At 46.6% G+C, this 27,799-nt stretch overlaps 1 protein-coding gene across 2 annotated transcripts; it reads right to left on the reverse strand.

Annotated features, from left to right (window-relative positions):
- Positions 1 to 64: 64 nt before the first annotated feature.
- On the reverse strand, positions 65 to 27,799 carry LOC136631939 (FXYD domain-containing ion transport regulator 3-like). 2 transcript variants are annotated; one of them, XM_066606432.1, is made up of 8 exons: positions 27,674 to 27,799; positions 10,325 to 10,386; positions 8,090 to 8,128; positions 5,644 to 5,664; positions 5,095 to 5,169; positions 2,828 to 2,864; positions 1,922 to 1,959; positions 65 to 446 (listed from the first exon to the last, which is right to left on the reverse strand). In XM_066606432.1, the coding sequence occupies exons 2-8, from the start codon at positions 10,362 to 10,364 to the stop codon at positions 427 to 429; spliced, it is 270 nt and encodes an 89-aa protein (XP_066462529.1). In that variant the 5' UTR covers positions 10,365 to 10,386; positions 27,674 to 27,799; the 3' UTR covers positions 65 to 426. The 2 variants fall into 2 exon arrangements, with proteins under 2 accessions (XP_066462529.1, XP_066462528.1); XM_066606431.1 differs by lacking the exon at positions 27,674 to 27,799 and adding an exon at positions 19,911 to 19,945.

A 27,799-nucleotide genomic window follows, 5' to 3' on the forward strand; every position in this document is an offset into this window, starting at 1 on the left:
AGGGAAAAACTTACATAAAAAGTTGATCTAGTAGAGCATAAAAACAAATAAAAAACACAATAAATGAATAAAACGGGATATTGTTTATTGGCATTAAATAAAAGTACATTTCACATCAAATCCCGGAAATGTTAACAGTCATTAATGTCGCACGTTTATCTCCGCGCACTTCAGGCATTTCCCTTTTTTGTTACTTCAGATTTAAGTGTGTTCAGCCATAACAACCCCCCCCCCCCCCCCACATCTGACTACATAAAAAGAAAGCCTCAAACTGTGAGAAAACACGACCCTTTATTGGATTAGCAGCCAAAAATATTAGAGAGACCAGTTTATATAACAAATAAGAGGTCAAAGGTGAGCGGCGAGATGCGGACAAGATGTTACAGCGTGGAATTACATTACGAAGAATTAAATCCTCCTCGGGGCTCAGCAGCGGCTGGCGCTTCCTGAAAACACAAAGTTGGAGAATGACCAAAAGCATGAAGCATCTATAGGAAATGTTACAGGGAAGGGGAGGGAACATACTGTAGCCCCGCCCAAGATAGAGGTGTGGTTATGGAGTTTGGCTGCAAAGCATTATGGTCCAACATTTTGGAAGCATGAGAAGGGCATTTGGAGGGGGACATTATTTTCCTTGCCCCTAATTTTTTTATTTGATTTCATCCCCATCAGTACAGTGTCCTACGGGAGACACAATCCTGCCTACTAAATGCCCCGCCCCAATGTTGGCAATTAGGGGGTCTGTAGGGGCAAGTGTTCCAAGTGCCCCCCAAAAGTGCAGTGCATACTACTAATCTTGGATTTGCATCTTTAGACCCCTGGTAAGTGTGCCATGTGACCCGCCGTCCGGTTTTGTTCGTTGGGTCACCATTATTGGTGCATCTATAATGTGTGTAAGAGGAGCTTACCCCTGTTTCTTTTAAAGGGGCACAGTGCTTGTCACACTGAGTTTTTCGAATGGAAGTTTAACTATCCCTCCACCGAGTTGCCAGAGGATGGAGTTGTACTTGTGAGAAGAGCTTCTCAGCTTCTGTCCTTCTAACAATGTGTTCGTACAGCATCAGGACATTGGGATAACGAGCTGCCGAAAATGGCAAGATGACCCGCTAACGTCCCGTGTGACAGCAACTTCAACAAGACCAACAGATAACACCCACCTACTCAAGCTGGGTCATTGACAACTATGACACGTTGGGTCATTGACAACTATGACACGCTGAAGACTGCGCCCGCTCGCCTGCAGTTCTCCAAGGTGAGCAGAGCAGTTTACAGTCTAAGGACCTTTCCGTTGTGGAATCTGCCCTCCTGCGGGATATTCAGCCCTAAAATGTACACTGCCAACATGCAGAATTGAAAATAGTGCGGATTATGCTGTGTAATTCAGGGACAACATATTCTGCAACAGTGTTGCGGAACATTCCATCCTGTGTGGAAGGTCCACAAGACTGGGCACAGGTAACCCCACCCCTTTGAGGATTGACAATCAGAGCACTCTGCTGAGCACCTTTGTCCAATCTGTTTCAGCAGTCAGTTGGGGAGCGGAGCGGATTAGCGCTCACAACAACCGAACTCCCACAGCATAGGGATGTCAGATGTGGTTTAACAGAGCTCCACGCCCATAGACCAATTACAAATACGGTGGCTGTATGTACATATCTGTATGTAGCACATACAGACACCACAAGAAGGAGCTCATAACTGTATACAGGATGCTCTCCTTCATGGGGATTTGGAGCCTTGCATTGGGGAAAAAGGGGGAATAGGAAGCCTTTAAGGTCCAAAACTCTGCATGATGAATTTCTCTTTTTTTAAATAGAAAGAATATGATCCTCAGGGGCGGGGCTTCACTTTAGCTAATCGCACAGATGCTCTCTCTTCACTATGCTATACTTATCAGCCACCACATGACAATCTCTATTACCTGGAGTGATAAGCTGAGCATCCTGAGTCCTCCTGTGCCTGTAAAAAAACAAAAGAGTCAGATGCCCAAGTAATAGAAGAGGAGTGACCAACGCTGATACAGGTAGGATACCTACTAGAGAGGGCAAGGGCCAAAAAGCATCAGCAACAAGTCTACTTTGTTTGCATCATTCACAGGTCTGTTGCAATGTTAAGTTTATGATACTTTGTGGGGGCCCAATGCAGGTGCATCTTAAAAGAGGTTGTCCCATTTCTAGCCATTTTGCTGCAGTAAGCATACAGCACCATACGTTGTGCAGTGGCCTGGTTTGGTACTGCAGGTTTAGTCCTATTAAAGTGAATGAGCCTGCAGTACCAACCCAGGCAACTTCACAATGAGCCATTTGCCTTCTGCAGCAAAACAGCTAGACATGCGACAAAAGGGTTTTCCAGGCAAAAACTATTGATTACCTATCCTGAGCTCACCACTTAGGGCATCCAGTGACAAGACGGTTCATCTAAATTACCACAACTCTAATCATTTGTATATCTGCCTGAGATGGAAGTGCATGCCGAGTTTTACAGCAAAACGACTTCTGGGGGTGGGAATTCTTAATTTTTTTTTACAAAATGTGTAATATGATACAATGTAACTCTGCCTGTAATGTCTTTATGTCCCAGCATGCAACTCTAGTTTATCTCCATTTTAAATATGGACTCCCCTCCAATGTGTGCGTTTCCTGAAATGTCCTACAGGGGGACTGGTGCTATATCCTCTGCAGCTTTATCATTGCTCTCGGTGACGTCACTGGTCACTTCTACTGGCATGTACCGATGGGTATAGAATGCCAGGAGCCAGGCTCCGGCGCCCGTTGGGCAGCAGATTGTGGCTAGAGCCCTCCTTTACTGTACAGAACGTAAAACTTACTCTTTCTTCTTGTTGAATTTACATCTGCATTTTCCACCTTGTGAAGAGAAGAATCAAGAGTCAGATTCCCTACAGATCCTTATAAACAGCTGAAGGCAACAAGTAAAAACACATAGGGACTCGCAGTCCGGAGGAGGGGGGGGGGGGCATAGTTTACTCTCATAACAACTTCTCAGCCTCCACTACACAGTCAAACCATCTGCACCACCGCCGCCAGCTGGACTCAGTATGGGGCTCCAGTGTCTCCAGGAGGAATTCAAGACAACCCAGTGAGAAACTTCGTCATCATTGTATGAAATGCAAGACCCTGCTGGCCTATGGGGAAAGGTCAATAGGACGAAGCGCTGTAATGCTGATCACCTTAAAACGTTAAAAACTATTCATGCCTGTCCTGAAGACAGGCTAATAGATTAGTAGGGGTTTTCTGCCTGGAACCCCCACCAATCAGCTATTTGCCAGTTTGGTGTTTCTGAGCACACAGCTCCGTTCCCACTGCAGTGGCCAGGCTTGGTATTACAAGTAAAGTTGCCATTTAAGTACATGTCCTGTAATACCAAGCCTGGCCACTGCTGTGTAAAGGGAGCTGTGTTCTTTCTGCAAAAATCAGATCCATTCATGAACAAGCTGGACCAAAGAACCGACTGGCAGGGCTTCAGGGTAGCAAACGCCTGGCAATTACTATTGATGGCCTATCCTAAGGACAGGCCATGGATAGTTTAATGCTGGACAGCACCTTTAAGAAAATTACATTTCCTTAAAAGGGAAACGTGTCATCACCTATGAGCACCATAATATAACCTATGCTGCACGGCTCAAGAATTTTGAGGACGTGCTTTTTATACTTACCTGGATCCCTGTTCCCACACAGTCACTCGTGGAAGTCAGGGCGCTTGGTCTGTGAGCATGACTCTTCAGTCAGTGTCTGCACACTCCTACAAAGAACAGTGCGTGTGAAGAAAAGTCCTGCACACAGACCGAGCGCCAACTTCAATAGGACAGTGTGGGACCAAGGAGCTAGGAAAGTATAAGCCCATCACAAACTCCTTAGGACCATCCTATGTGCATCACTTAGTTTATGGAGCTCACAGGTGGTCAGGTTCCCTTTAAGGCCTTTTTACACTGACCAAGAGAGAGATCAGCTTTACAGCAGCCTTGTGGGCCACAGACACAACTGACCTAACTCACTGACTTCTATGGCATGCTCTGTGACATGCACAGGGAGGGGAGGAGGGTAGCTGTGATATCACCTATAATAAACAGTGGATCCTTTGATATATGTATCATATCAATTGCAATCCTACTGAGGTTTTCTCTCCAGATAAGGAAGTGTCAGACTATTATTAAGCTCTGTGGTTGGTTTGAGAATTACAGGATTTTAGTTTTTTTCTTTTTTTTATTGAATTATAGATTGAAACATTAAAAATAAATTAAAAAGTTTTACCTAAATAAAAGCAAATTTATACAAAGTCATTTTCTGATGACACTTCCCTTTAAAAAAAGGTATTGTGACAAAGCCGCAGGACCTGTAGCTCTATTCGGGCATATGACTGTTGTATAGTGTGGATTCCTGCTCCACCTTTGTATTATGGGATTGCTGTGGCTTTCTCTGGCAAATCAGATATTTCTTGGCCGGATCCAGGGACATTCAGCAGTTCAGCCCTGGCTCTGCATTATGAAAGGAGTTGCGCAAATAGGCACAACCCCTTTAAATGAGAATATCCAGTCTGCCTGCAGCCACCACCAGGGGGAGCTCAATGTATGCTGTGTTATCATAAAGCTCAATATACAGTATACACACTCAGCTCTTGTGCTCCCCTAGTGGTGGCTGCAGGCAAGGAGGATATCACTATCTATGCCGGAGATTTGGAACTCTGCAGCAGAAGTCCTATTAAAATATAGCAAGAAACGGACGAGTAGAGAATATCGGAGCCATTTAGGACATTCACGATAAAAAGGAAACGTTCTCTGGATCTGCAGACCAAATCACAAACTGAACTTTTTGTTTTGGACAATCTAAAAATTCCCTTCAGTGCGTGATTAGAAAAAAAACGACCGCTTTCTCCCAGCAACAGCAGCAGACCGGTCAGTGGGCTGTGATCGGAGGGGTTCACTGAAGTGATTGGGTAGCTGCAGTACCGCACACAACCTGTAGGTGTGGCACTGTTGCTGGAGGAAATCAAGTCAAATTAGGTCATCAAACCCTGGAAACTTCTAGTGTTACATCAACATAATAGACAGTAATTGCTTCAATATTTGCATTGACTCACTGATTAAAATAACGATCCCCATGAAGCACAGCACGGCGGCCATGCTGAGGCCCGCGATCTTCAGAGACTCGTAATCTAAAGAGGAAAACATGAGGATTATACGGCTCGCCATCAGGTAAGTAGCCGCTCCGTTTTATAAAGCCTCACTCACATGAGCGCAATATGCTGCGCATAAGTCCCATAGACTAGTATGGGGGTCTGGAAACGGGCATAAAAAAAAAACAAAAAAACAACTAAAAACCACCATGTCCTATTTTTGGGCTTTTAGGCTTTTAAGCCGCCCAGTCAAGTCTATGTGGCACGTTAAATAAACCGTTCATGCACATGCGTATTTGCTGCGTTTTTTTAGGCAGGTTGCATAAAATTAACTTTTTCCTGAGCGTAAAACATGAAGCACAAAAGGCAGCGAAGGCGCACGAAAAACAAACACTGAAAGCGCAGACGAATATACAGTACACAGAGTTTTTCTATACGCTCCTGTAAGTGAGGCCTAATAAGGGAGGGCGTCATCTGTATGCAAATTAGCCATTAGGGATTGTTAATACTCACCATATGTAAAGGGGTCGCGCTCTGAAACAGGAAAAACACGGAAATTAATGAAAATATCACAAGACAACTAAATAAGGATATTTGCTGGGTCCGAGTCTACACCCAGCAGTGGGCCCCTACTATGTAATGGGGCCCCAGAAGACAACCCAATTCAGTTTATAGGTGGTTTAACAAATAATTGCTTTGTGTGAAACTAGCATATCTCAGTCAGTCACTGGAACTAAACTACTAGCGCCCCCTCTACTCCTGACCCTTTTAGGGGTTGTCCAAACTATCCGGGAAAGGTCATTAATAGTAGATGAGCCAATTTCTGCAGGAAGCAGATAGCTCCGTTGCCACTGGAGTGGTCTAGTTTGGCATTGCATTTCACGTTCCCATTGATTTGTGAGAATTGTGCCTGCCATTTCAATCCTGGCCACTGCAGTGAGAGCGGAGCTGTCCGTTTTCTGCTGAAATCAGTCAAATGCACTGGTCCAAAGAACAGCTGATTGGTGGAGGTCCCTGGCAACAGATCCCTGTTGATCTACTATAGCCGACCAATCTTTAGAATAGGCCATCACTAGTTTACAACCAGACAAACCTTTTAAAAGGGTGAGTTCACATATACTGGATTTTGTGGCAGATCTGCAGAATATATTTCATTCTGTGGATTCACATCACAATCTGCCCCATTTGGTTGGTTGTTGATGCGGATCCGCAGCAATGATGCCTTTTCTGCCACCAGAAACTCCCACCATAAGCCAACCGTAACACAAGACGGGCTCGTCAGATAAGAGTAAGCTCGACTGCCCAGTAGTCGCCGTTTTCACGTTGGTCACATGGTATGACACTTAATTTCAAGCAGTCTGACGGGCCGTTTTCTTGCTGGCCTCATTCTGGCTCTTCCCCATCATCTCCACAAGCCACACCCATTTGCCAAAGATTGACACCTCCAGAAGCCACGCACTCTACATGCTACTGTAATTGGCATATGCGCAGCGGCGTCTCTGGCTCCATTCTGGATCTTGCTACTCAGCTTTACAGCTCAGAAAGCCACAAGGAACCCCAATGGAATATTACTGCACGTGCACCGATTCTGGAAGCGCAGTGCAGGAGCAGTACAGACGTGGCAGAGCCGACATCTCATGTTAGTGCATGACACTATATGCCAATAAACTGAATGACAAACACCGTGCCAAGAAAACAGCATAGCAGCGCCAGCTTGTAGCCAAGTAATGCGGAGCGCCAGCCAGCAGGGTCGGCGCTGCTACATCTGTAGAAGGCGTGCAACGCATCTGAAGAGGTCGATTATTAGTAAAGGCACCCCCCCCAACCATCCCACATTCTGCAGGACAGTCCCAGATTTGGGACAATGCCCTGCAGTCCTGGGCAGCAGGGGGAAGGTCTCATTCCCCCTACCCAATGGTGGATTACAATAGTGGCAGCCACCCTGGACCCGAAGCTCCAAGTCATGGAAGGAATGCTAAAACCAGCTCAACTCACCTGCATCGCTCTTCCCACTGCTTGTCACATGATCCATCTACCAAGAAGGACACTGGGGATCCGCGGCTGGCATTGGGAGGCGCAACGCAGCCAAGGACACCATTATAATGCCCCTCAACCTCTTTAATTATTAACCCTTTGCAATCTAATTTTGGATTCAGGGCTTCCTAGGGGGCTTTCTCTGTCTGCCATTATACAATGGCGCTATCTGCTGGCTAGAGCCAGTACTGCGGTATGGGACATGCTGGAGAGGCCCTTCAACAACAGAGCGGCCAGTAATAGACAGTAAGATTACTGTACCGGACGTCTTCCGACATCGGAGCTGTACAGCCTTAAATCAGAATGTCTTTAGACGTCAGACAGTGGATTGGAAAGGGTTAATAGGCTGGGCCATTGGGGCATTATCAATAAACAGGGCCAAGTGGGGCATTATTATTTAATGGAGGCTTTTTTTTATCCCTCTTTTTTTTTTAAATGGGGCATTATTAAATGGATCATCATTTCTCAACGGGCCAATAAGGGGCATTATTACTACTACCCCAAGGTGGTAACTGAAGGGTGTTCTTATGGGGTACAGAGGGCATGGCTTAGTGTCCAAGGGCCAGGACTAGTTCTTAAAAATTTGATCCGGCATGCTTTACACTCTGCTACAATTGTCTCCCTTTTCGTTGTTCAAAAGTTGGGAGGTGCGGTTTGTGGAGATGAAGGCGGAGCCAAGACAGAAAAGCGCCGGAGCGTTTCAAACTAATCTGCATATCTCGCACAAGAATGGATTGCTGTGAATAGCAGAACCGCCACGGTTCCACTCGCCCGCCAGTCCCCCATCCCGTGTTACGGTTGGCTTATGATGCGATTATAGGCGACAGACGCCCATTAAGTTTCAGCATCCAGTTCTGACAATATCTGCTGTGGCTCCAACGCGATGGGATGGCGGCGGCGGGGCAGGTCAGGCTCCAGGACTCACCTTGTGCTTCTCCCCGGGTGGCGCGGAGAAAAGGCGCAGCTGAAACAGAAGGAAGAGATGAGAAACGCTGAGCGACCACATGGAATCCGGTTAGACAGGATCAGACGGGCCGCGGAGTTAGAGAGGAATTTGTGGGTTTGGAGGAAAAGTCACAAATAGGGAGGGTTTTTTGCATTTTTCTGTGTAGAGTTGAGGGTGTGATTACGGGCAAGTTTTGTGAACAAGTTCCATCATAGTGATATATACGGAATATGCTAATCGTGGCACGCGATTGGGATAGGAGTTTGACCAGTAAAAACTTTTGAAAGTATTTGAAAGTACTTTCGATTTTTTCAGAAGCGTGAAAAACTCAAGTATATAGATGTGATAAATTTATGCGTAAACCCATCTAGCGCACATCCAGAATCACAATTCTACAAACGCGATATCTGTTTGAGTTTCTCCGACAGATATCGCGCTCACCTGTGTAAAAACACCCTTAACCCCTTAGTGACCAAGTCTGTTTGCACTTTAATGACAAGGCCAAATTTTGGAAATCTGACATGTGTCACTTTAATAACTCCGTAAAGGCTTTGCATATCATATGATTCTGATATTGTTTTTCGCCACTTGTTGTACTTCATTTAGGTGGTGAAAATAGACGATAGAATTTGTGTACATTTATTAAAAGTGCCAAAATTGGGAAAATTTATCGTTTCACATTTTTAATTGTAATATATTAAATACGTGAAAACATTGTACAAACATTTGCTAAGATATATATTTCCATCTGTTCACTTCATTTTTGAGGCACATTTGAAAAAAAAAAAAAAAAATTTAACCATTTAGGGGACGTACAAATTTAACACTTTGTCTTCCTTCACCAAGCCAAGATTGTAAAGACTCATAGGTGTCAGAATGATAGATACCCCCACAAATGACCCTATTTTAAAAACTACACCCCTTAATGTATTCACTGAGGCGTGTCATGAGTATTTTGATCCCATTGTTTTTCAGGAATTAATTCAATTTAAAGGAGAAAAAAAAAGAAAAAAAAAAACATTTTTGCAAATACGTCATTTTAAAGACATATTTTTTTCCTATAGTGCCCATGAAAATGAGGCTTTACACCCCAAAATAGATCCCCCTGTTTGTCTTGTGTTCAGAGACATACCCATTGTGGCCCTAATCTTATGTCTCATTCTGGATGCACAACGGGGGCCAAAATGAAAGGAGTAGTCGGTGGCTTTCAGAACAGAAATTTTGCTTGAAGGCGTTTTAGGCCCCATTGCCCACTTGTAGAGTTCTTGAGCAGCCAAAACCATAGAAAACCCCCACAAATGACCCCATAACGAATTTATCTAGGGGTGTACTGCGTATTTTGATCCCACAGTTTTTAAATGAATTCAAGCAAAGCAAGAGGGAAAAAAAATTGTGATTTTTGTTTTTTTGGCAATTCTGTCATTTTAAAAACAGCTTTTTTTGTATAGCACACATGTGAATGAAGACTTGCACCCCAAAATGGATACCCCTGTTTTTCCCGTGTTAAGAATAGGGCCACAATGGGTATGTTTCTGATGTCTGGATGCACAACGGGGCCCAAAATGAAAGGAGTAGTCATGTCTTTCAGAACAGAAATTTTGCTGGAAGGCGTTTTAGGCCCCACAGCACATTAGATCACGCCGATCGCATTGCCAGCAGCCCAAGATGACAGCTCCATGCTGTCGGCTACCTTCAGGCACCGACAGCATGGAGCTGTCACGTCCATTGCCCACGTGGCTTTAATCCCTGCAGGACACATGTTTTTACGTCCTCCGGGATTAAAGCCCACTTGGGCAGGATATAAAAACACTATGGGGTGGTCACTAAGGGGTTAAGATACAATATGGGTGGGGCGAACATGGACATAGTCAGCTCCACCCCGTTGCCACTTCCCTGTGCATTACTATTCTTGTGCTCCCCCATTGCAGGATGGTTTCTACATTATACAAGTCATCCATGTGACATTTTGCCTCGATTAGTAAATAATTTTCAGGCTCCACCCCCTTGGACAACTTTTAGCAGTGGCCAGTTGTCACACAAACTGATTTAAATAACGGCTGCACCCATAACGGGAAGGAACTAGCAAATGGAATGATGCATCATGGGAGTCATTAGGTAACAACTAGAGCTCTAATCGCAGCGTTATGAGATATTGCGAGTCTTCGGATTAACCCTCGGTGTTCTGCCATCGCTCCTCGCCAGTCTGCTACTTACATGCCAGCATCAGAAACAAAGCAACAAAGACGTCCTGCATCTTCAGGGCCGACGAGTCCAACCTGCCGGGGGCAGAAGCCGAGAGTGAACAGACGTGCATTGTAATATGGAGGAAAGCGTGAAACATACAAGATCTACGAGTTCCGATCCAAAAGCAGCTGGAAAATTTTCATTCAAATTTGCCAATTTACACACAGACTGTATCTAAGCCAAAGTGCTGTATCTAAGCCCACCGCGTGTAATACTGAGCAGCTGTATCTAAGCCCACCGCGTGTAATACTGGTATGTCTTATTAAGTTGCGGATCAAAGGCGGCTTTAAATGGGACAACCATCAGCCGAGAAATAAAAAAAATTAATTGAGTGATTTTTATTAATAGTCGTCCACGGGAGCCGACAGGGTGCTGAGCAAGAAGTCACTCAGGAGTCGCTAGTTTTCTTTCAGCTCACTGAAGAAGCGACCAAGGAGCAACTTCTCATTCAGCATAAACAGGCAGTTCATCTAGAAGTTACTGCCTGTTCACAGTGAATGGAGTCGGCCGGCTCTGACTCCTTCCATTGAACGGCTGGCGCTCCTGTGAGATAGCATGAGAGCAATAATTCATCCCACGTAAAGCCACCCTGCCAGCCTCACATAGACGTATTTGTGTGCGCAATACACAGACTAGAACCCACTGATGTCAATGGGTTTCACACATTTTCGTATTTTGGCTGCGCAAAAAAAATAAAGCATACGCCATCTTTCTGCGTATTTGTGCACCAAAGGTCCCCATAGAAGTTAATCCAAGTACAGATAGTTTATTGGGCGACGGGATTGCTCATCTCTAACATTATCCATTATTATCTCGCTGGCCCAGATCTTCTTGAATCCCCTCTCTTCCTTACTGTTCTCCACCCCCCCTAGAATTGGTTGACTTGATCACTTTCCTCTCAATTACCTCCTCCAGATCATTTATAAAGCCGCTCACCACCATTGGCCCAGGACAGACTGATGTCCAGCAACACAATAGCGATTGGAAAAAGTGCCAGGGACACACGACCAACTTCCACCGTGAGAGGGCCAACAGGCTGCACCGAAGGACTGCCCCACACCCAGCTACGGTGAATGGTGGTCTTCAAGATAGGTGATTACTCAAACTGTCAATAAATAATCTGCCACTGATTTAACCCTCTAACGTACAATACCGTGCGAGTTGCTGTATCCAAGTCCATCATGTATGATACTCAATACAAAGCAATGGGCAGTTGCCCAGTTTACCCCCAAGAACCCTCCACACCAATAGAAATGTAGTGTACAGAAGTTGATGTGCACATGTGTTCTGGAAGTTTCTGGATGGTCTATGGCTATGTAGTCTTGTGTTTCTGTATTTTTCCACTGGCTTCTATGTGTATTGCACCTTTGCAACACTGAATGGGTTACTGTCTGGGTTATGTCTGGAAAGTATCTATTTGTAGGTCATGTGACCTTGTTTTATATATGTGGATGTGCAGTTGCCCTAGATAGAGGCACCGCAGATTAGTAAATCGGCAGCGTTCTCCAAGTCTGACGTTTCCACAGCAGAAGAATCCCGCCATGGGTGAAAGATTTGTCGAACTCATTCACTTGCCTTGTACTGTAAACACCGTGGGATTCCCGCAGCAGATCCTGCATGTGTGAAGGCGGTTTATAGTAAAGGTCCCCTGTGCAGCCACTTGGAGGAATGATTAGGTAGCTGCACTTTGATTCCTGTAGTAGTAGAGAAATGCTCACCCTGTACAGACAGGTGGGCCCACTCTCATAATACAGCCAACCCGTCTCCTCTATGCGGCGCCCTCAACAGAAAGCATGCTCAGATTGGAGATTTGCTTACAGCCCTTTTACACGGGACGCTAAATTGTTCAGATTCTGGCATCCTGATTATCACAGTGTAAAGGCACACCCCGACTGAATGACGAGCCAGAAATTGTTCGCTTTTATTTCGTTGTTCAGTTTCTGCATACAGAAAACTGGTTGGCTTGGCCCGGGAAAACAGGCAGTTTTGGTCACTTATGAACTGCCTGTTCACTGTAAATGGAGGCGGACCGGAACGATCCCCGAATCACTCCACCTCCACTCACTGTGCGATCCTCACTCCCATGTAGAAGCACATGAACGGTTATCGTTGGGACAACCTGTTGAGCATCTGCGTCCGACAGGTCGTTCCGTGTAAAAGGACGCTTGGAAAGCTTTCCCCTCGTAAAGAGGGCCGCCCATCTGACATTGGTGTTGGAAAATTAAGCTAGAGGGGGACGATTACTGTTCCAGGTCCTCGCTGTAGAGCAATTGCCAAGGGGTTTGATCCCTATGAAGTTTTAACAGATGTTTGCATTCATACCAATTAGTGGATGAGGCAACTGAATAATGTGCCTCCACCGGCCCCCCGCCGCCTCAGGGCCTGGGAACAGTTGGCGCCGTTTTCTCTCCTGTTTTTTGGAGATTCCTGGCTGAGAATCAAGATATGAGCCAGCAGAAACTTGTGCAACCAACTAATGAAGCAGAGCTGAGAGCGCGGTGTAGAAGATTCTATCACGGGTCAGGGGCAGTTCAGACAGATAATCAGGCCTATTGTGTGTGGGGGTTATCTTATATAAAGAGATCAGTCTATGGCAGCCGTCCAGAGAGCAATAGCTACCAGAGACAGTGAGAATGTGATGAGACTGTGGTGCAGCGTTGGGGCGCGCAGGGTAGAGCAGTGACATCTTCGTGAGGCCCTTCACATTTATAGAGAGTTGACACGGGAGATGAGGAATTTGTAATAACGATTGGCCTCCATTTTCTCACCCCAAGTAGCACTAGTGACCAGCGGTACAACACCATCCATGTATCATTGTGGTGAAGGGGGAGGGGGGGGGGGGGGGTCTGCCCGCTGATAGTGGCCAAAATGATCAGCCGATATGCTGGGATCAACAGCTGCGGACCACTGTCCAACTAATGGGTACTGATGCATCTTGTCTCCATGGGAAGAAAGGGTTGAGTTATAGGGGAGGGGGTAAGTCACAACAGTCTATTGGCTGCTCCCCGCACATAACATGTAACGTCCCGCCTGTCAGCATCTGAGGTCCGCAGGTCCCAGCTGCTCCCGGCACACAGTCACAACCCCAACCTAAACCCTAACCCGAACCCACAGTCGTAACCCAAACCGTAACCCTTGCCACCCCACTCCTCCAACGCACATACCATGTGAGGTGCCGCATGTCTTACCTCATAATGGCCATCTCTCCTCTCTCTCTCCCCCCCCCCCCCCCCCCCCCCCCACAGACAGCATGTCAAGTGGCAGCTGTTGTTCGGCAGATGTGCTGCTACAGAGGACCCATGCTATAATTTCCCCTCCCGCTTCCTGTCACTCATCCCGCCGATCTCCCTTGTCACTGGCACCGTCAGTCTCGCCGGCGCTGTCCTCATTTCCTCCTCCAGTGCCACTTAATAGGGGCCCGCTCTCACCATTCCTGGATGGATGTATGTGCCGCCGGTGAAGGCAGCGCCGCTGTCCACTGCAGGAAGAGAAGCGTGGGATCAGCTCTGGTTCCCTATTGTCTGTCTCCCCAGCCGGCGGCAGCCCTTCTCCGCTGGAATCGGTCATCGCTGCCGTCCCATGACCCGACATGCTGTGTGCGGGCGGCAGCCAATCCACTGCTGGGGGCGTCACCTGCCCCTTCCCTGTCACTGAGCCAGGCCAACCCATTTCTCCCCCCCTAGTTCCGGTGGAGTCAAGATGCACCAGTACCCTACTAATGACTTATACAGGCAATAGTTCATCAATCAGAAGTCCTGAATACCCCTTTAAGTGCTTTGAGCACTGCACTATTTTATGGAGATAGACGGCAGGATGACGAGTGGGCTCCAGTAATTATAGTCTGGAGGAGAATGGGGTACTGTGTCACAGAATATACTCTTGTAGTCTTTAGGATCTATTCACAAGTATGATTTTTTGTCCGTATTAGAAAAAAAAAAAAAAAAAGAAGAACAGATGGAAATAAAATCATATTACTTTAAATTGTTATATTCGTGAGGTGTTTTTTTTCTTAAATTAGCGAGATATTCCAAGCAAAAATTAAAAAAAAAAAAATATGTCCGATTTAGCCGATTGAAGCCATTTTTTTTTGTTTAAACACTAAAATCTGATACTATACGAATTGTGTGGGGAAATAAATAAATGCATAAGAATCATGAGAAAAAAAATATCTTATGAGAAAAAGCTTTTAAATATTCACTCCATGTGAACATACCCTTAGGACACAGAATTTACTTGTCTAGACCAGAGCAAGTTATATCACACAACAGACCAGAAGTAGCTGCAGCCGGTCAGAGAAGGCGCCTTCCTGCATAATCTGTCAAGAAGAAAACAAACCCGCCCCGAGAAGAAGTTGTCATTTTGCTGCAAAACTCAGCATGCGGTTCCATCTCAGGCAGAAGCTGGATGGTCGGATTGATAAAGTTCCCCACTGGATGTGTGAGGGCACACAAGGCGACCGAGCTCAGGATGCCCCCTACAGACCACCAGTAGAGAGGAGCGTCTGACCAGACTGTTAGGAGGTGTTGGGACCAGTGGATATATGAGGGCTCAAAAGTCGACCGGGCTCAGGACGCCCCCTACAGACCACCAGTAGAGAGGAATGTCTGCTTGACCGACAAGCGCAAGCAGCTCCAACCGTTTCGTTGTCCGCCATCCAGAGACAGGGGGCGCCATCCTTACACCCCAGTATCTGTCGGAGCCATTTGCAGGCGCTTGGCTGAAGGACATTTGGTCTTATGATGCTCATTACATGTACGGCCTCTAACACCCACTGTCACCTTGCAGCAAGGTCATGAACAAGGAAACTGGACGCTACGGAGGGCAACTGCGTTGTCTTCAGTTTAGTTTGGGTACTGACAACAGCTGTGTTCATGTGTGTTAAGGTGACCAGATGTCCCGATTAAGTCAGAACAGTCCCACTTTGGCACCCTGTATCTTGCTTTCCCCAGGGTCACAAGCAGGACAGCATCAGGGTCACCATGAAGGTGATTACCAGCTAAGGTGCTGCAGCTCCCCGGCTGGTAATCACTCGGCGCTGCTGCGGGATGCACATACTGACGGCAGTGTGTGCACCCGGGACCCTCCTGCCCCAGCTTCTCCTCCTTGGTTCCGCAGTAGGAGAGGAGAAGGGAGGAGGAATCCGAGCACTCACACACTTCCATCCGTCCACAGCACTGTCAGAGGACTAGCAGCACTCTGAAGACGATGAGGAGGTAAGTATATCAGTCTAAGGTGGGCCACTATTACTAATGAGGCCACTCTACACGTGGCAGCATACCTCAAGCTGACTTAGGGTATGTTTACAAGTCAAAATCCATATTGTTGGTGTGGATTTTAACCTGGAATCGGCCGCGTATCCTCAGCTGATTTCATTCTATGCGGCGCTCCGTCTCACCTCCTCTGAGGTCTTCCTGCTGTCAGCGCTCCCCGGCTTCCCAGTGGCATCACCTGACCAGGCCGCTAGGTATCCCAGAAGCCGGGGAGCACTGCATAATATGAAATCAGCTGCGGATATGCGGCCGATTTCCAGTCAAAATCTGCACCAATGGTCGGTATTTGGATGTGGATAAGCTGCAGAACTCGCTTCCTGTACTTTATAAGCAGCCCTGTACTTTTTATAATGGCTGAGGTAAAATCAGATGATGTTGTCCCACTTAGACCCTCGGAAATTCTGGTCACCTTATATCTGGAGACCTCGAGGTGAGCGCCTCAATCCTGCCTTTGCTGTGGAGCAGCACACTGCCCTCTGCTGGTGTGATGGTCTGGGGGGCCATAGCATACAACAGTTTGTCCCTCGTACCACTACTAGGGGTGACCATGACAGCTCAGCGATATGTTCAGGACATCCTGCAGCCACATGTGTTCCTCTCATGGCGGCTTCCAGCAGGATAATGCTCGGCCGCACACACAAGGGAGGGGGGGGGGGGGGGGGTTGGGTCACAGGAGCCCCCACAATATTGGCACACTTCTGTGGCTGCCCGGTTGCCAGACTTCTCACCAATAGAACATGTATGGGACCATCTGGGACGCCAATTTCGACTGCCAAGTTTGCACAATCTGGAGGATCATTTACAGCAAATGTGGACCAATATGCTGCAGGATAACATACAGAACCTCTATACCTCCATACCCGTACCACATCTTGTATCCAAGCTAGAGGCAGTACAACGGGGTACTAGAGCCTCCATGCCCGCCCGTATCACATCTGGTATCCAAGCTAGAGGCGGTACAACAGGGTACTAGAGCCTCCATGCCCATCTATATCACATCTTGTATCTAAGGTAGAGGCGGTACAGCAGGGTACTAGAGCCTCCATAACTCCCATATCACATCTTGTATCCAAGCTAGAGGCGGTACAACGGGGTACTAGAGCCTCCATGCCTGCCAATAACACATCTAGTACCTGGGGATGCATCACCTATACGTTTGGACTTGCCTGTTTAATTAGAAGTCAATGTTCTTATTACACCAGTGTCTGAAAGTATTAGTAGGGAGGCTGCATTATTTTTGGTGGCCATTTTGAATTCAGCATAGGTTTTTCAAGTGTGAAGTGGGTCATGCGATATATCAGTCTGGACTAGACTTCACTCAGAAACACTGCAAGTGTCAGTCTTCATGAACACGCTAAAGAACCGCAAGTAATAAGTCATAGCGCTGCAGAGTCGCCCTTTTAGGTGAACCATATTGCGTATTTTTTCCATATACACAAAAGGACTTTAAAGACCTAAGGCATTAAGTCTGGCAACCGCTCCACTGGACCTCTACACCCAGTTCACTGCCCGGGAAATTGCCAAATCTGCATTTTTATTCTAAATCTTGTTTTTATGACTATAGGTATTATTTTAGGGTTCTAATGTGTATACATGGCAAGGATGGAGGAGGAAGGGGGGGCAGCCGTTTTGCCGCACCTGCAGTTTGTGCTTAGAGATCTGCTTTATAGCAGCCTATGGGCCACAAACTCTGCAGACAGCAACTAACCCAATGTCTTCCATTGGGGAGCATGCTCTGTGCAGGCAGGGGGAGGAGGTGAGCTGTGACATCTATTATGAATGGTGGTTCCTGTGTTATCTCTATGTTGGTGTTGCCTTTCACTGTAATCCTGCCTGCGATGATAATGAGATGACTGAGAACAGGAAGAAGTGTCAGGCTATTAGGCTTAGTGGTCAATGTGAGAACTGCAAGATTTTAGTTTGTTTTTTTTTTAAATATATGGATCTAGCAAACATTAATTTGACAGTTCCATAACAGTGTTGTAGTTACGTTATCGCAATGCGCCAGTCATGTTAGGGATAACTATGTCTGTAATTCACAAAATTGACAGTTTACAGTCACCACAAATCCTAATATAGGCTTAATAGAGAGACTTGGTGATTTCTACAAGGGGTCGTTTTTTGGTACTATTTTTTTAACAAAGTCTGGCACCAGGCTTGTATTCATACGTGGGGACGAATAACGCTGTGCGCCAAAACACGTAAAGCGAACGGCTGATCTGTGTGTGGGCTGCTTCAGTGAACCGGAACTAAGTTCTTGTTTCATCCAAGTCTGCTGCTGGATGCCGTTGAATTACTGCGCTCCTTGGCAGCCAACGTTCTGCACTTCCTTGCACGGGCGCGGAGACGGAAGCGGCGAGCCGGACATTTGTATTCTTAAGCAAGCATTTATTTTCTGGTGACACATTTTCTTTTATGGAACTCCAAGCCTAAGACGTGACACTCCGCAGTAATCCATCAGTGAGCGGAGACGTCTGGCATCAGGGCATTCCTGCCAGTCTACCAATGGGATTGTTGTAGTCACCTGCTAGAATAGCGGATTGACAGGTCGTCAGAATAATGGAGTCCAAGGGCTCAATCACACGGGGAAGTCACCTGCATAGTACCCATGCATTATCTTACATGGTGACACACACACACACACGGGGCTGCTGCTAAGTCTTTGGCTTTACCCAGACAGAAACGAGACAGAAGATGAAACTTGACATTTCTTCCACATCCTCTCCATTGATGCCAGCACGCTTCTTACATCGGTATTCCAAGTTCTGTAAGCCTTGCAAAAAGAAGGATTTCGGTTGTGCCTCAAACCAGTCATCCATAGCAGCTATGGCATCAGAAATGGTGTGAAATTTGGTCCCCTTGAGGCGTTTCTTCAGGTTTGGAAACAGATGATAGTCGGAGGGAGCTAGATCTGGTGAATAAGGTGAGTGGTCAACCAGCTGGAAGCCTAGCTCCACCAGTTTTGCCGTGGCTGCTTTTGTGAGCGGAAGTGTTGTCTTGCAGGAACAAGATTCCTTTGGACAGTTTGCTGCGCCTTTTGGCCTTCAGAGCTGCCTTCAATTGGTCCAAAAGTTCAATGTAATACCTTGCATTGATGGTGGAACCATTGTGAAGGTAGTCCACTAGCAGCATCCCCTCCTTATCCCAGAACACAGACGCCATCACCTTAGTGGCTGAACTTCTTTGGGCGAGGAGAACCACTGTGCCTCCACTCTTCTGACTGCTCCTTGGTTTCAGGGTCATACAAATAAATCCAGGTCTCATCCAAAGTGATCAGTCGATCCAGGAAGTTCTTATCAGTCCGGAAACGCTAACAAACGGACCGGGAAGTTTTCACTCACATGCTTTTCTGATCTGTTGTCAAACATTTGGGGACCCACTGTGCAGATCGCTTCTACATGTTCAGATGTTCATGGATAATGGCACAAACACGTTCACGAGAAACCCCCATGATGTCTGCTATTCCTGCAGCTGAATTTGGCCGATTCACACATATACACATACTCTCTATACATACAGTTGCAATCAAAATTATTCAACCCCGATTATAAATTGATTTTTCTCAAAAAAGGCTGAAATATTGTAAATTTGGCAAATAAAGCTAAAGAACATTTTAAATAGCTAAATAGTCTTCGAATTATTTATCCCTCATTAGAGAACACATTGGCAAATCAAATGCATCAGGTGTCTCAAGTACACCTGATGTAACGAATCAAGGACTTCATTAGTTGCAACAGGTGTGCTCGAGATAAAATATCTGGACTGGCGAGGGCTTTGTATGACTGCCGTTTGATTGTATGCTATTCATATTTCTTAGGGTGGGTTCTCACTTCATGGTTTGTTGCATTCTTATTTTGCATTTTTGGATAGTAACCAAACAAACTGCATGTCGTATGTTTTTTGCTAAAGCTTTTTGCTGTGGTTCAGAAACATCCAAAAAAATGTAAAGTGTGAATGCCTAAGTCGATGGAACTGTCCAAAAAGTTAAGAAATAACTGATTTACACAAAACAAAGAAAAAGGATACAAAAAATAAAATAAAATAAAAAATAAAAAAAGATAGCGAAGGCACTGAATGTTCCTACAGATACAGCTGGAAGCAGTTCACAAGTTCAAAAGTTAAGGAACGCTGGGTGCACTACCTGGACTTGGCAGAAAGAGGGAGCCATCACCAGATTCCTGAGGAGGCAGGTCGTCAAAACCCTCGAGCGACTGCAAAAGACCTGCAGCAAGATCTGCTGACGGCAGCACCAAGGTCTTAGTTTGCACAGTATGGAGCATACTCACTCAACGCCGAAGGTCTTCATGTCCGAACTCCAAACTTCCACCTCTACTGACCCAAAAGCACAAGGAACGCGGCCTGCAATATGCTCACAAACAAGCCACAGGCCTACGGATCTGCGGGATGTCTGGGGGAAGAAGAATGAAGCACATGCTGCGAAGAACACCATCTACAGTGAGGCATGGCGGTGGCTTGGTGCTGTCCTGGAGCATGAGACCTGTAGTGTGCGGAGGACAAGATGGATTTGATCAAGCATCAGGAAATTCTTTGAGGGAACCTCACCTTCTGTAAGGAAGCTGCAGCTTACAGAAGGACAACAACCCCTCAAAGCCCACAAAGGCCTGGCTTCAGAAGAAGTCCTGGGAGACTCTGAAGACGACCAGTACAGCACGCAAACACAAGAGTATTAGTGAGCTGGAGGCCACCGCCCATGAGGAACAGGCTAAGATCCCTCAGCAACACTGTTAGAAGTTACTGTTAGGCTGCATCACGTCTGCAGCAGTCATAACAGCAAAGGTGCTCTACTAAATACTAAAGACACTTGTCATGAAGGGGGTGAATAATCCAGAGGCTGCAGGAGTCATAAAAGTGGCATTTTGTGTTAAATTAAATCTCATCATACCGGGTGGCCACGGAGAAGCAGCCCGACACTAAAAATCGGCATGGTGACGGGCTACTCTTCTGTGGCCCACCAGATATTATTATTTTTGCAAAGAGCTGAAAGTTTGTTAAAAACCTTTTTTTTTTTTTTTTTTTTTTTGGGGGGGGGGGGGACGGGGGGGGACGACAATTTTGAAATGTATATAATTTCCCTTCACACAATGGGTGTCATCTCTAGGATGTTGGACGTTTGTTAGACAAGTCTCAGGACTCTCCATAGTAACGGCATGGCTGCAGCAGGTCTGGGGGTTACTGGGGGAACACTAGGAGCAAACGAAAAAATCTGCAGAAAGGAAGAGAAAAGAGAAAGGAAACCTGAGGACAAAGAGGAAGAAATGCTAGAAACAAGGCCGGGATTAGTACAAGACGGAACGCGGAAGGAACATTTAGAGAGGAGTCAATGAAGAACCATGGCTGCTCTCCAAATTACAAGCAGCTATGCAGAATTAGCCCAATTTAGCTCACAGTAACCCCGCTCTCCAAAGACCCTGAGTGACACAAAAGTTGGTAATGCCCGGCAGAGATCTATTTAGTTCTGTCAGTTTTCACTGCCTATTTAGTATTCTATTCCCGAACCTAAAACCAGCTATAGAGAAACCTGCCCTTTAACTCCTCCTCCCAACAGGTACAGCTCTAGTGCCCCACGGGGAGGCCTAATCTTACACATCTGTGGCTTCTAAAGTCCATCCACCGGGCAAAGTTAACATTTGGGATTAGACAGGGATTACTGTAGCGAGTTCAGCTCCCATCCACGGCTCGCCCTGCGTAAACTTGTCTTTATTGCAACATTGTTACCATTTATCTGCGGCTGGTGCTGACTGGTTATTACCGGCGCGTCTCATTAAGTGTGAGGCAACTGTAAGAAGACGGGTTACAACAGAACCTGCCAGGGAAAACATTACCGCGCGTCATGTCCCCTTTAAGACATTCAAACGTCCTTGAAAAATAAGTGCATCTAAGGGCGCTATTATACGAACGCCATTAATGCTCATGTAATAGCGCCAATTGTCAGGCTGCAGCTGTCAGGAAGACACAAGTGGCACCCACTTGGCACCTATAAATAGCAGTCTAAGGGTACGTTTGCATGCAAATCAGTCCGAGAAACCTGCGACTTTTGCTGCGATGCAATTTGTGTGAAAAATGCATTACCTCAAAATACAATTACCACGCATAAAAAAAAAAAAAAAAAAAAAAAAGGCATGTGTTAGATAGAAAAATGGCATCTGAGCGAGAGCCCCAAATGTGCTTACCTAGCAGCCGCGGTCCACGCTGTTCTTCACTCCTAGTACAACATCACTTCCTGGTGACAGGATTCATAAATCCTGCCTCCAGGAAGCGATGTTTGTGATTGGCTCTTGAGTGCCACGCTCAGCCAATCAATGCAGCCATTGCATTGATTCATCCAGCGCTGCATTGATTGGTTCTTCAAACACTGAGGCTCAGCCAATCAATAGCCATCAGGTTGTGGAGCCCAGATTTATTTATACAGGCGTGGTTCGGGTCCCTCACACCGCTCTCCCGAGGTCCGTTCTGTTCGGGCAGTCCTAGCCACTCACACATCACCACTTTCTGGTGATGGGATTCATAAATCCCGCCTCCACAATGCAATGGCTGTGATTGGTTCATCAAGTGCTGCATTGATTGGTACTAGAGTGCCACGCTCAGCCAATCACAGACATTGCTTCCTGGAGGCGGGATTTATGAATCCCATCACCAGAAAGTGATGAGGTACGAGTGGCTAGGACTGCTGGAACAGCGCGGACTTCCGGAGAGCGGCGTGAGACCCCCGGACCGGGCCTGTAGGTAATGTATTTCTCTTTATGTAGGCTTCCTTTTACATGAGCACATGCAGTCTGACCATGAAATGCGAAGGATTTTCACCGACCGACACGTTCTATTGCGCTTTTCACGCACGTAAAACAAAAAACAAAAACCGCGGCAACCCCATTGATTTCATGCATCATACAGGTTTACTCACATATTCTCTGGTCACATGATGGACAGAAGCGCTCATTATAGTCAGACTGGCACTACGTAATAAGTGATGAATGTTCCTACTAAATGACAGCAAGCAGAGATCTTGAAAGCCACACAGCTTGCAGAATGTACATGGATACATTGTAGAACTTATCATGCAGTACATATCGCTTATCTGCCGAACCCAAACTTTTCCTTTAAGGGAACAGCAATACAGCCGTAGACCACCCTCCGCAGTCCCCGGGTGCCCCAGTCCAGGTACCCCCTCCCAATAGTCCCGCTCCCTTTGTGTTCTCACAGACACAATGATTCCTTGAAGTAACCGAATACTCGGCGTTCTGTATGGCCGCCTCAGACATGCGGAGTCGGAGCCGAACACCTGTCGTCTGAAAGTAGCAGTTACACCGTAGTAGAATTCTATTCACTGGGGACACCTGACCAAGTAACAGGCAGGAGAGCGTAGATGGACAAGGGGTGGGGAGGGAGTATGTGCCCCAGGTGCAGTTTGGATTGCGGGGGGGGGAATTAATGTAACGTATCGTACTGCAGCCGTCTGAGACTTAAGGTGGATTAACACTTAGTGCAACTTTACACCAAATCTGCTGCCCAGCCCCCACATTTTACATGCGGCTGCAAGTTTTTCGCAGGACTGCGAAGAGCAAATTTGCGACAATTCCACATCAAATGGGGGGGGGGGGGGGTTTGGAGACCGGCTGTCCGCTGCAGACATTCTGCTGCACTTCAGCCCCCAGACTAAGGGGCCTTTTACATGGGGCAACTGTTGCCACTTAGAGAGGCTTCGCTACTTTGAGCCCTATTTGGGCTGAAAGTAGGTGACCCCTCGAATCGGGGGATAAGTGTTATACTTTCCCCGCTGTCAGTGCTCAAATTCACCACTACAGCCTTTAAGGCCCATTTAGACCCAACGATTCTCGGTCAAAGCCGTCTTTTGAGCGAGAATCGTTGGATCCAAATGCAATTTTCGTGCACAATGCGGTTCTCGCTCAATTCTAGTTTTCTTGAATTAAGCAATGAACTCTTATCAGCGGTACAGGCTGTTATCACAGTCAGCAGTGCTGATAAGATTCTGACAGTCCGTGTCCCACTGGTAGTTTACAGCAGGACAATACAGCTGTTTGCTTATGCAAAACAGCTGTATTGTTCACCAAGCGATAGCAGCGGTGTCCCGCTCCGCCTGCATAGCTCCTAAGCAGCTACTTAGCTACTATAGACTCTGCAAAAATGATCACTCAAAACTGTCAGTTACTGTCATTTGAGCGACTTTTGAGTGATCATCTGTCAGGGGGACTTGCATCCCTGGACTCAACGGGTCACCTACTTTCATCCCATAAGCTCATAAGGCTCAAAAGTAGGTTACTGAGTCTCTAAGTGCCCAACAGTCGTCCCAAAGATTACGGTTCCTGAACGTTCACACCAGCTGCCCGACGCCATTCAGAGTGAACAGGCAGTCCTTCATAGATGAACGACTGCCGGCGAACAGGACGATTATCCTCAGGTTTTCATGCCTGCATAAGACAAATGAGGAACGAGAAGAGAATAAATCATTGTTGGTCGTCCAGTCGTTCCAAGTGAAAGAGCCCCAAAACACGTGGATTGTGCGGCAGGTTTGTCCGTGCGCCTGCAGCAGATCGGATATCTTAAATTAAAGAGGCGCTCTGCTATAATGAGCTGATGCTGCACAGAACAAGAGTTCATCCCCTCCGGGGACCTCCGCCCCTCTCAAGACCAACACGTTACATGTCTTATCCTGCACCGCCAGCACCCCTGCCGCCGCCTCGCCTTCCCTGCAGGCTGATCTTTCCAGCGCTGTCTGTGTTCGGGGTAAGCCGCTTATTTAACCCCCATGCATTTAGTACATAGCTACATATATAGCTACCTATATCGTCGTTACCTAAGTAATGTATGTACACCGTGACTTTACCAGTAGAATAGTGAGTGCAGCTCTGGAGTATAATACAGGATGTAACTCCGGATCAGTACAGGATAAGTAATGTATGTACACAGTGACTCCACCAGAAGAATAGTGAGTGCAGCTCTGGAGTATAATACAGGATGTAACTCCGGATCAGTACAGGATAAGTAATGTATGTACACAGTGACTCCACCAGAAGAATAGTGAGTGCAGCTCTGGAGTATAATACAGGATGTAACTCAGGATCGGTACAGGATAAGTAATGTATGTACACAGTGACTCCACCAGCAGAATAGTGAGTGCAGCTCTGGAGTATAATACAGGATGTAACTCAGGATCAGTACAGGATAAGTAATGTATGTACACAGTGACTCCACCAGCAGAATAATGAGTGCAGCTCTGGAGTATAATACAGGATCTAACTCCGGAGCAGTACAGGATAAGTAATGTATGTACACAGTGACCACCAGCAGAATAGTGAGTGCAGCTCTGGAGTATAACACCAGATGTATGTACTCAGTGACTGCATTGCTAATGTCAATTATTTCTACATGCGACTTGTAATGTATTAGATATGGAAACACTAAGAGGAGTCAATTTCCAGATGACCCTTAAGAGTAAACGGTGTGTATATGAGGGATGACACCATTTCTGGTCATTATATGGGGTATTCTGTGTTCATCACCAGATTACGCTCCGCAGGGATCATCTCTAAGGACATCTGCACACAGCAGAGGCGGATTCTGCATGCGGGTTACCTGCAGTGGATTCCGACTCTGACCCCGGCCGACGACCCTGCGTACCTGGGTTCTTTCTCCTTTTTCTGTACTGCGGATGGTCGCAGTGAGCCGTCGGCCACGCACAATACAGATTTTAGAATGCTAATTGTGGACAGGTCGGGGGTCGGACGGCTTCTATTGACTTTAATGGAAGGGATCCACGCAAAAATAGAGCATGCTGGGCGGTTTCCTCCTTGAGCAGAAAACGCAGTTGATTTCTGCTCGTGGGCAGGAAAAAGCGATTTCCCACAGCATGCTATGAACTGTACTTACTGCACCGCCTGCCGCCGCAGATCCCACAGCAGAAATCCGTTTGTGTGCAGGTGGCCTTACTCTCAGTCTTCCCAGAGCTGGTGGGTGTAGGCTAGCTGTTACGTCGTCTCAATACACGGCATATGTAGTAAAGCAGGATGTAGTCATCTCAAAGCTGGTTGGTGTAGATTGCTGTTATGTCGTCTCAATACACTGCACACCGAAGAGATCCGGCACTTCTCCCTCGTTATAGGACATTCATTCATAACAGCATCATGGAGGACATTATACAGCAGTACTGAGCAGTGTAGCTGTGAATACAGCCCTGAAGTGAGAGAGAAACACTGCTGCTTGTAGAAAAAGTGTTCCGTTTCTATGTGGCTACTCCTCACCACATAGACTTCTACCGGCACTAAGTGTAATCTGATCTCAGCTTACAGACTTGTGTACGGATTTTTTACACACATTTGGAGTGAGTGATCAATACAGAAGGAGGTAAGAAGAGTCTGATGGAAGAAAGATGTTTGCTGTAAAACTATTAAAGTTTTCTCATTTTCAACTATACTATTGCTTCATGGAAAACACATTCAAACTTCAGTTGCTCCTTAAAAAGGTTGTTCAGGATTAGAAAAGCATGGCTGCTTTCTTCCAAACACAGCGCCACCCTTGTCTGTGGGTTGTGTACGGTATTGCAGCTCAGCTCCATTGAAGTGAATGAGAGCCGAGCTGCATTACCAGACAACCCAGGGACAAGGGTGTGTTTGGAAGAAAGCAGCCATGTTTGTCTAACCCCGGACAACGCCTTTAAGAGGAGGTGAAGATAGCTTTTTCAGTTGCAAGAGGGAAGGAAGGAATGAAGGCCAGTTATGGAGGAAGGGGCAGGGGGGTGCACAAGGACAGGGAGACCCTTTCACAGATGCCAAGTGTTTTAGGAAACGTTCAGCTCGTTAGCCTGAAGCCTTAACGAAGTGCCTGGACAGGATTCTGGCACAGGGCTTGGCATTTGTATTGTGCCCTAGATAAATTTACAAAAGCGGCATTTGCATTTCAAAGCCTGAGAAGGGCGGCCGAGGAGACTCACCAGCAGCGAGTGCGGACGGGCCGGATAAAGCAGTATTATGCTGGACAGAGGGTTGCGGAGGGACGTCCTGGGAGCGCTTTACGTAACTTTAGCACCCGAGAAGTACAGCACTTTCCTCAGAGAGCAGCGGGTACTAGTGGCCATGGACAACATATCTGCCAATAGGGATAAGGCTGCAGCACAGGTGCTCCATTCTGCATGTCAAGGGGGGTGGAGTTGATAATAGGTGGACATTAAGGTCAGGGGTCACACAGCGCTGATATGCTGCGGAATATCCTCAGTGAACAATCTGCGGCAGATCCGAAACAGAAGGTTAGCCTCAAACCTGCAGCATTTGGTGCAGAATTCACCCCTCATTGTGAAGTTCCATAAGCAGCGATACAACTGACATGCAGCGGAATTAAACTGCGCACCACACGTCAATATCCGCACGGGCTTTCTGCGGATCATTTCCGCAGCATGTGGACAACATTTTCAAAATCTTATCTACTTTGCTGCTACTGTTAATGCCATGGATATTCCGTTACACAAAAAATCCCCCCCCCCCCCCATCCCGATGTAAACCCATGGATCAGCATTAGCTTGGGGCTATACTATTTTTGCCTGCTGTGGAGAGGGGGAGGGGGGGGGGGCAGTTTAATCATTACCTTCTATATTTACCCAAATAAGCTGCAGAGCATTATTATACAGTCAGGAGGATGAGCTGTGATCTCCTCTATTCCAACTGTGTGACAGGAGCCTCTAATCATCATCATCTATAACTGTGATAGGAGGGTCTGTGTCCCCCTGTAGGCAGTTTGTGGTTGGTGCATGTAATATCACACAGGCTGAGAAATTGACTAGTTTCAGACAGCATAATCCCAAGTAGATCTGAGCTGATAAGAATGGAGATCACATGACCATCTGAGGAGAAAGAGGCTCTGAGATTAAGACAGAAACAACCAAGATAACAGTAGCCGATTAAATTAGTATATATTCTTTTTTATTGCACACACACTTCAGATAGAGAGGGGGGGGGGGGGATAGCTACATAGTTAATCAGAAAAATAAGTTAACCACTGGAGCGCCCCTTTAAGCAGTTCTCACCTTTTGGGTCTTTGCCCCTTACAGCTGTTGGAACAGGGTTCCCAAAGAGGTTAAAACAAACAACTTGCAGACGCGTTTCCAGCTGCGGACGCTCTGAGTCGACCGATGACAGCGCAGTGAGGTAAT

The sequence above is a fragment of the Eleutherodactylus coqui genome, chromosome 6, assembly GCF_035609145.1.
Source record: "Eleutherodactylus coqui strain aEleCoq1 chromosome 6, aEleCoq1.hap1, whole genome shotgun sequence".
Taxonomy (NCBI): Eukaryota; Metazoa; Chordata; class Amphibia; order Anura; family Eleutherodactylidae; genus Eleutherodactylus; species Eleutherodactylus coqui.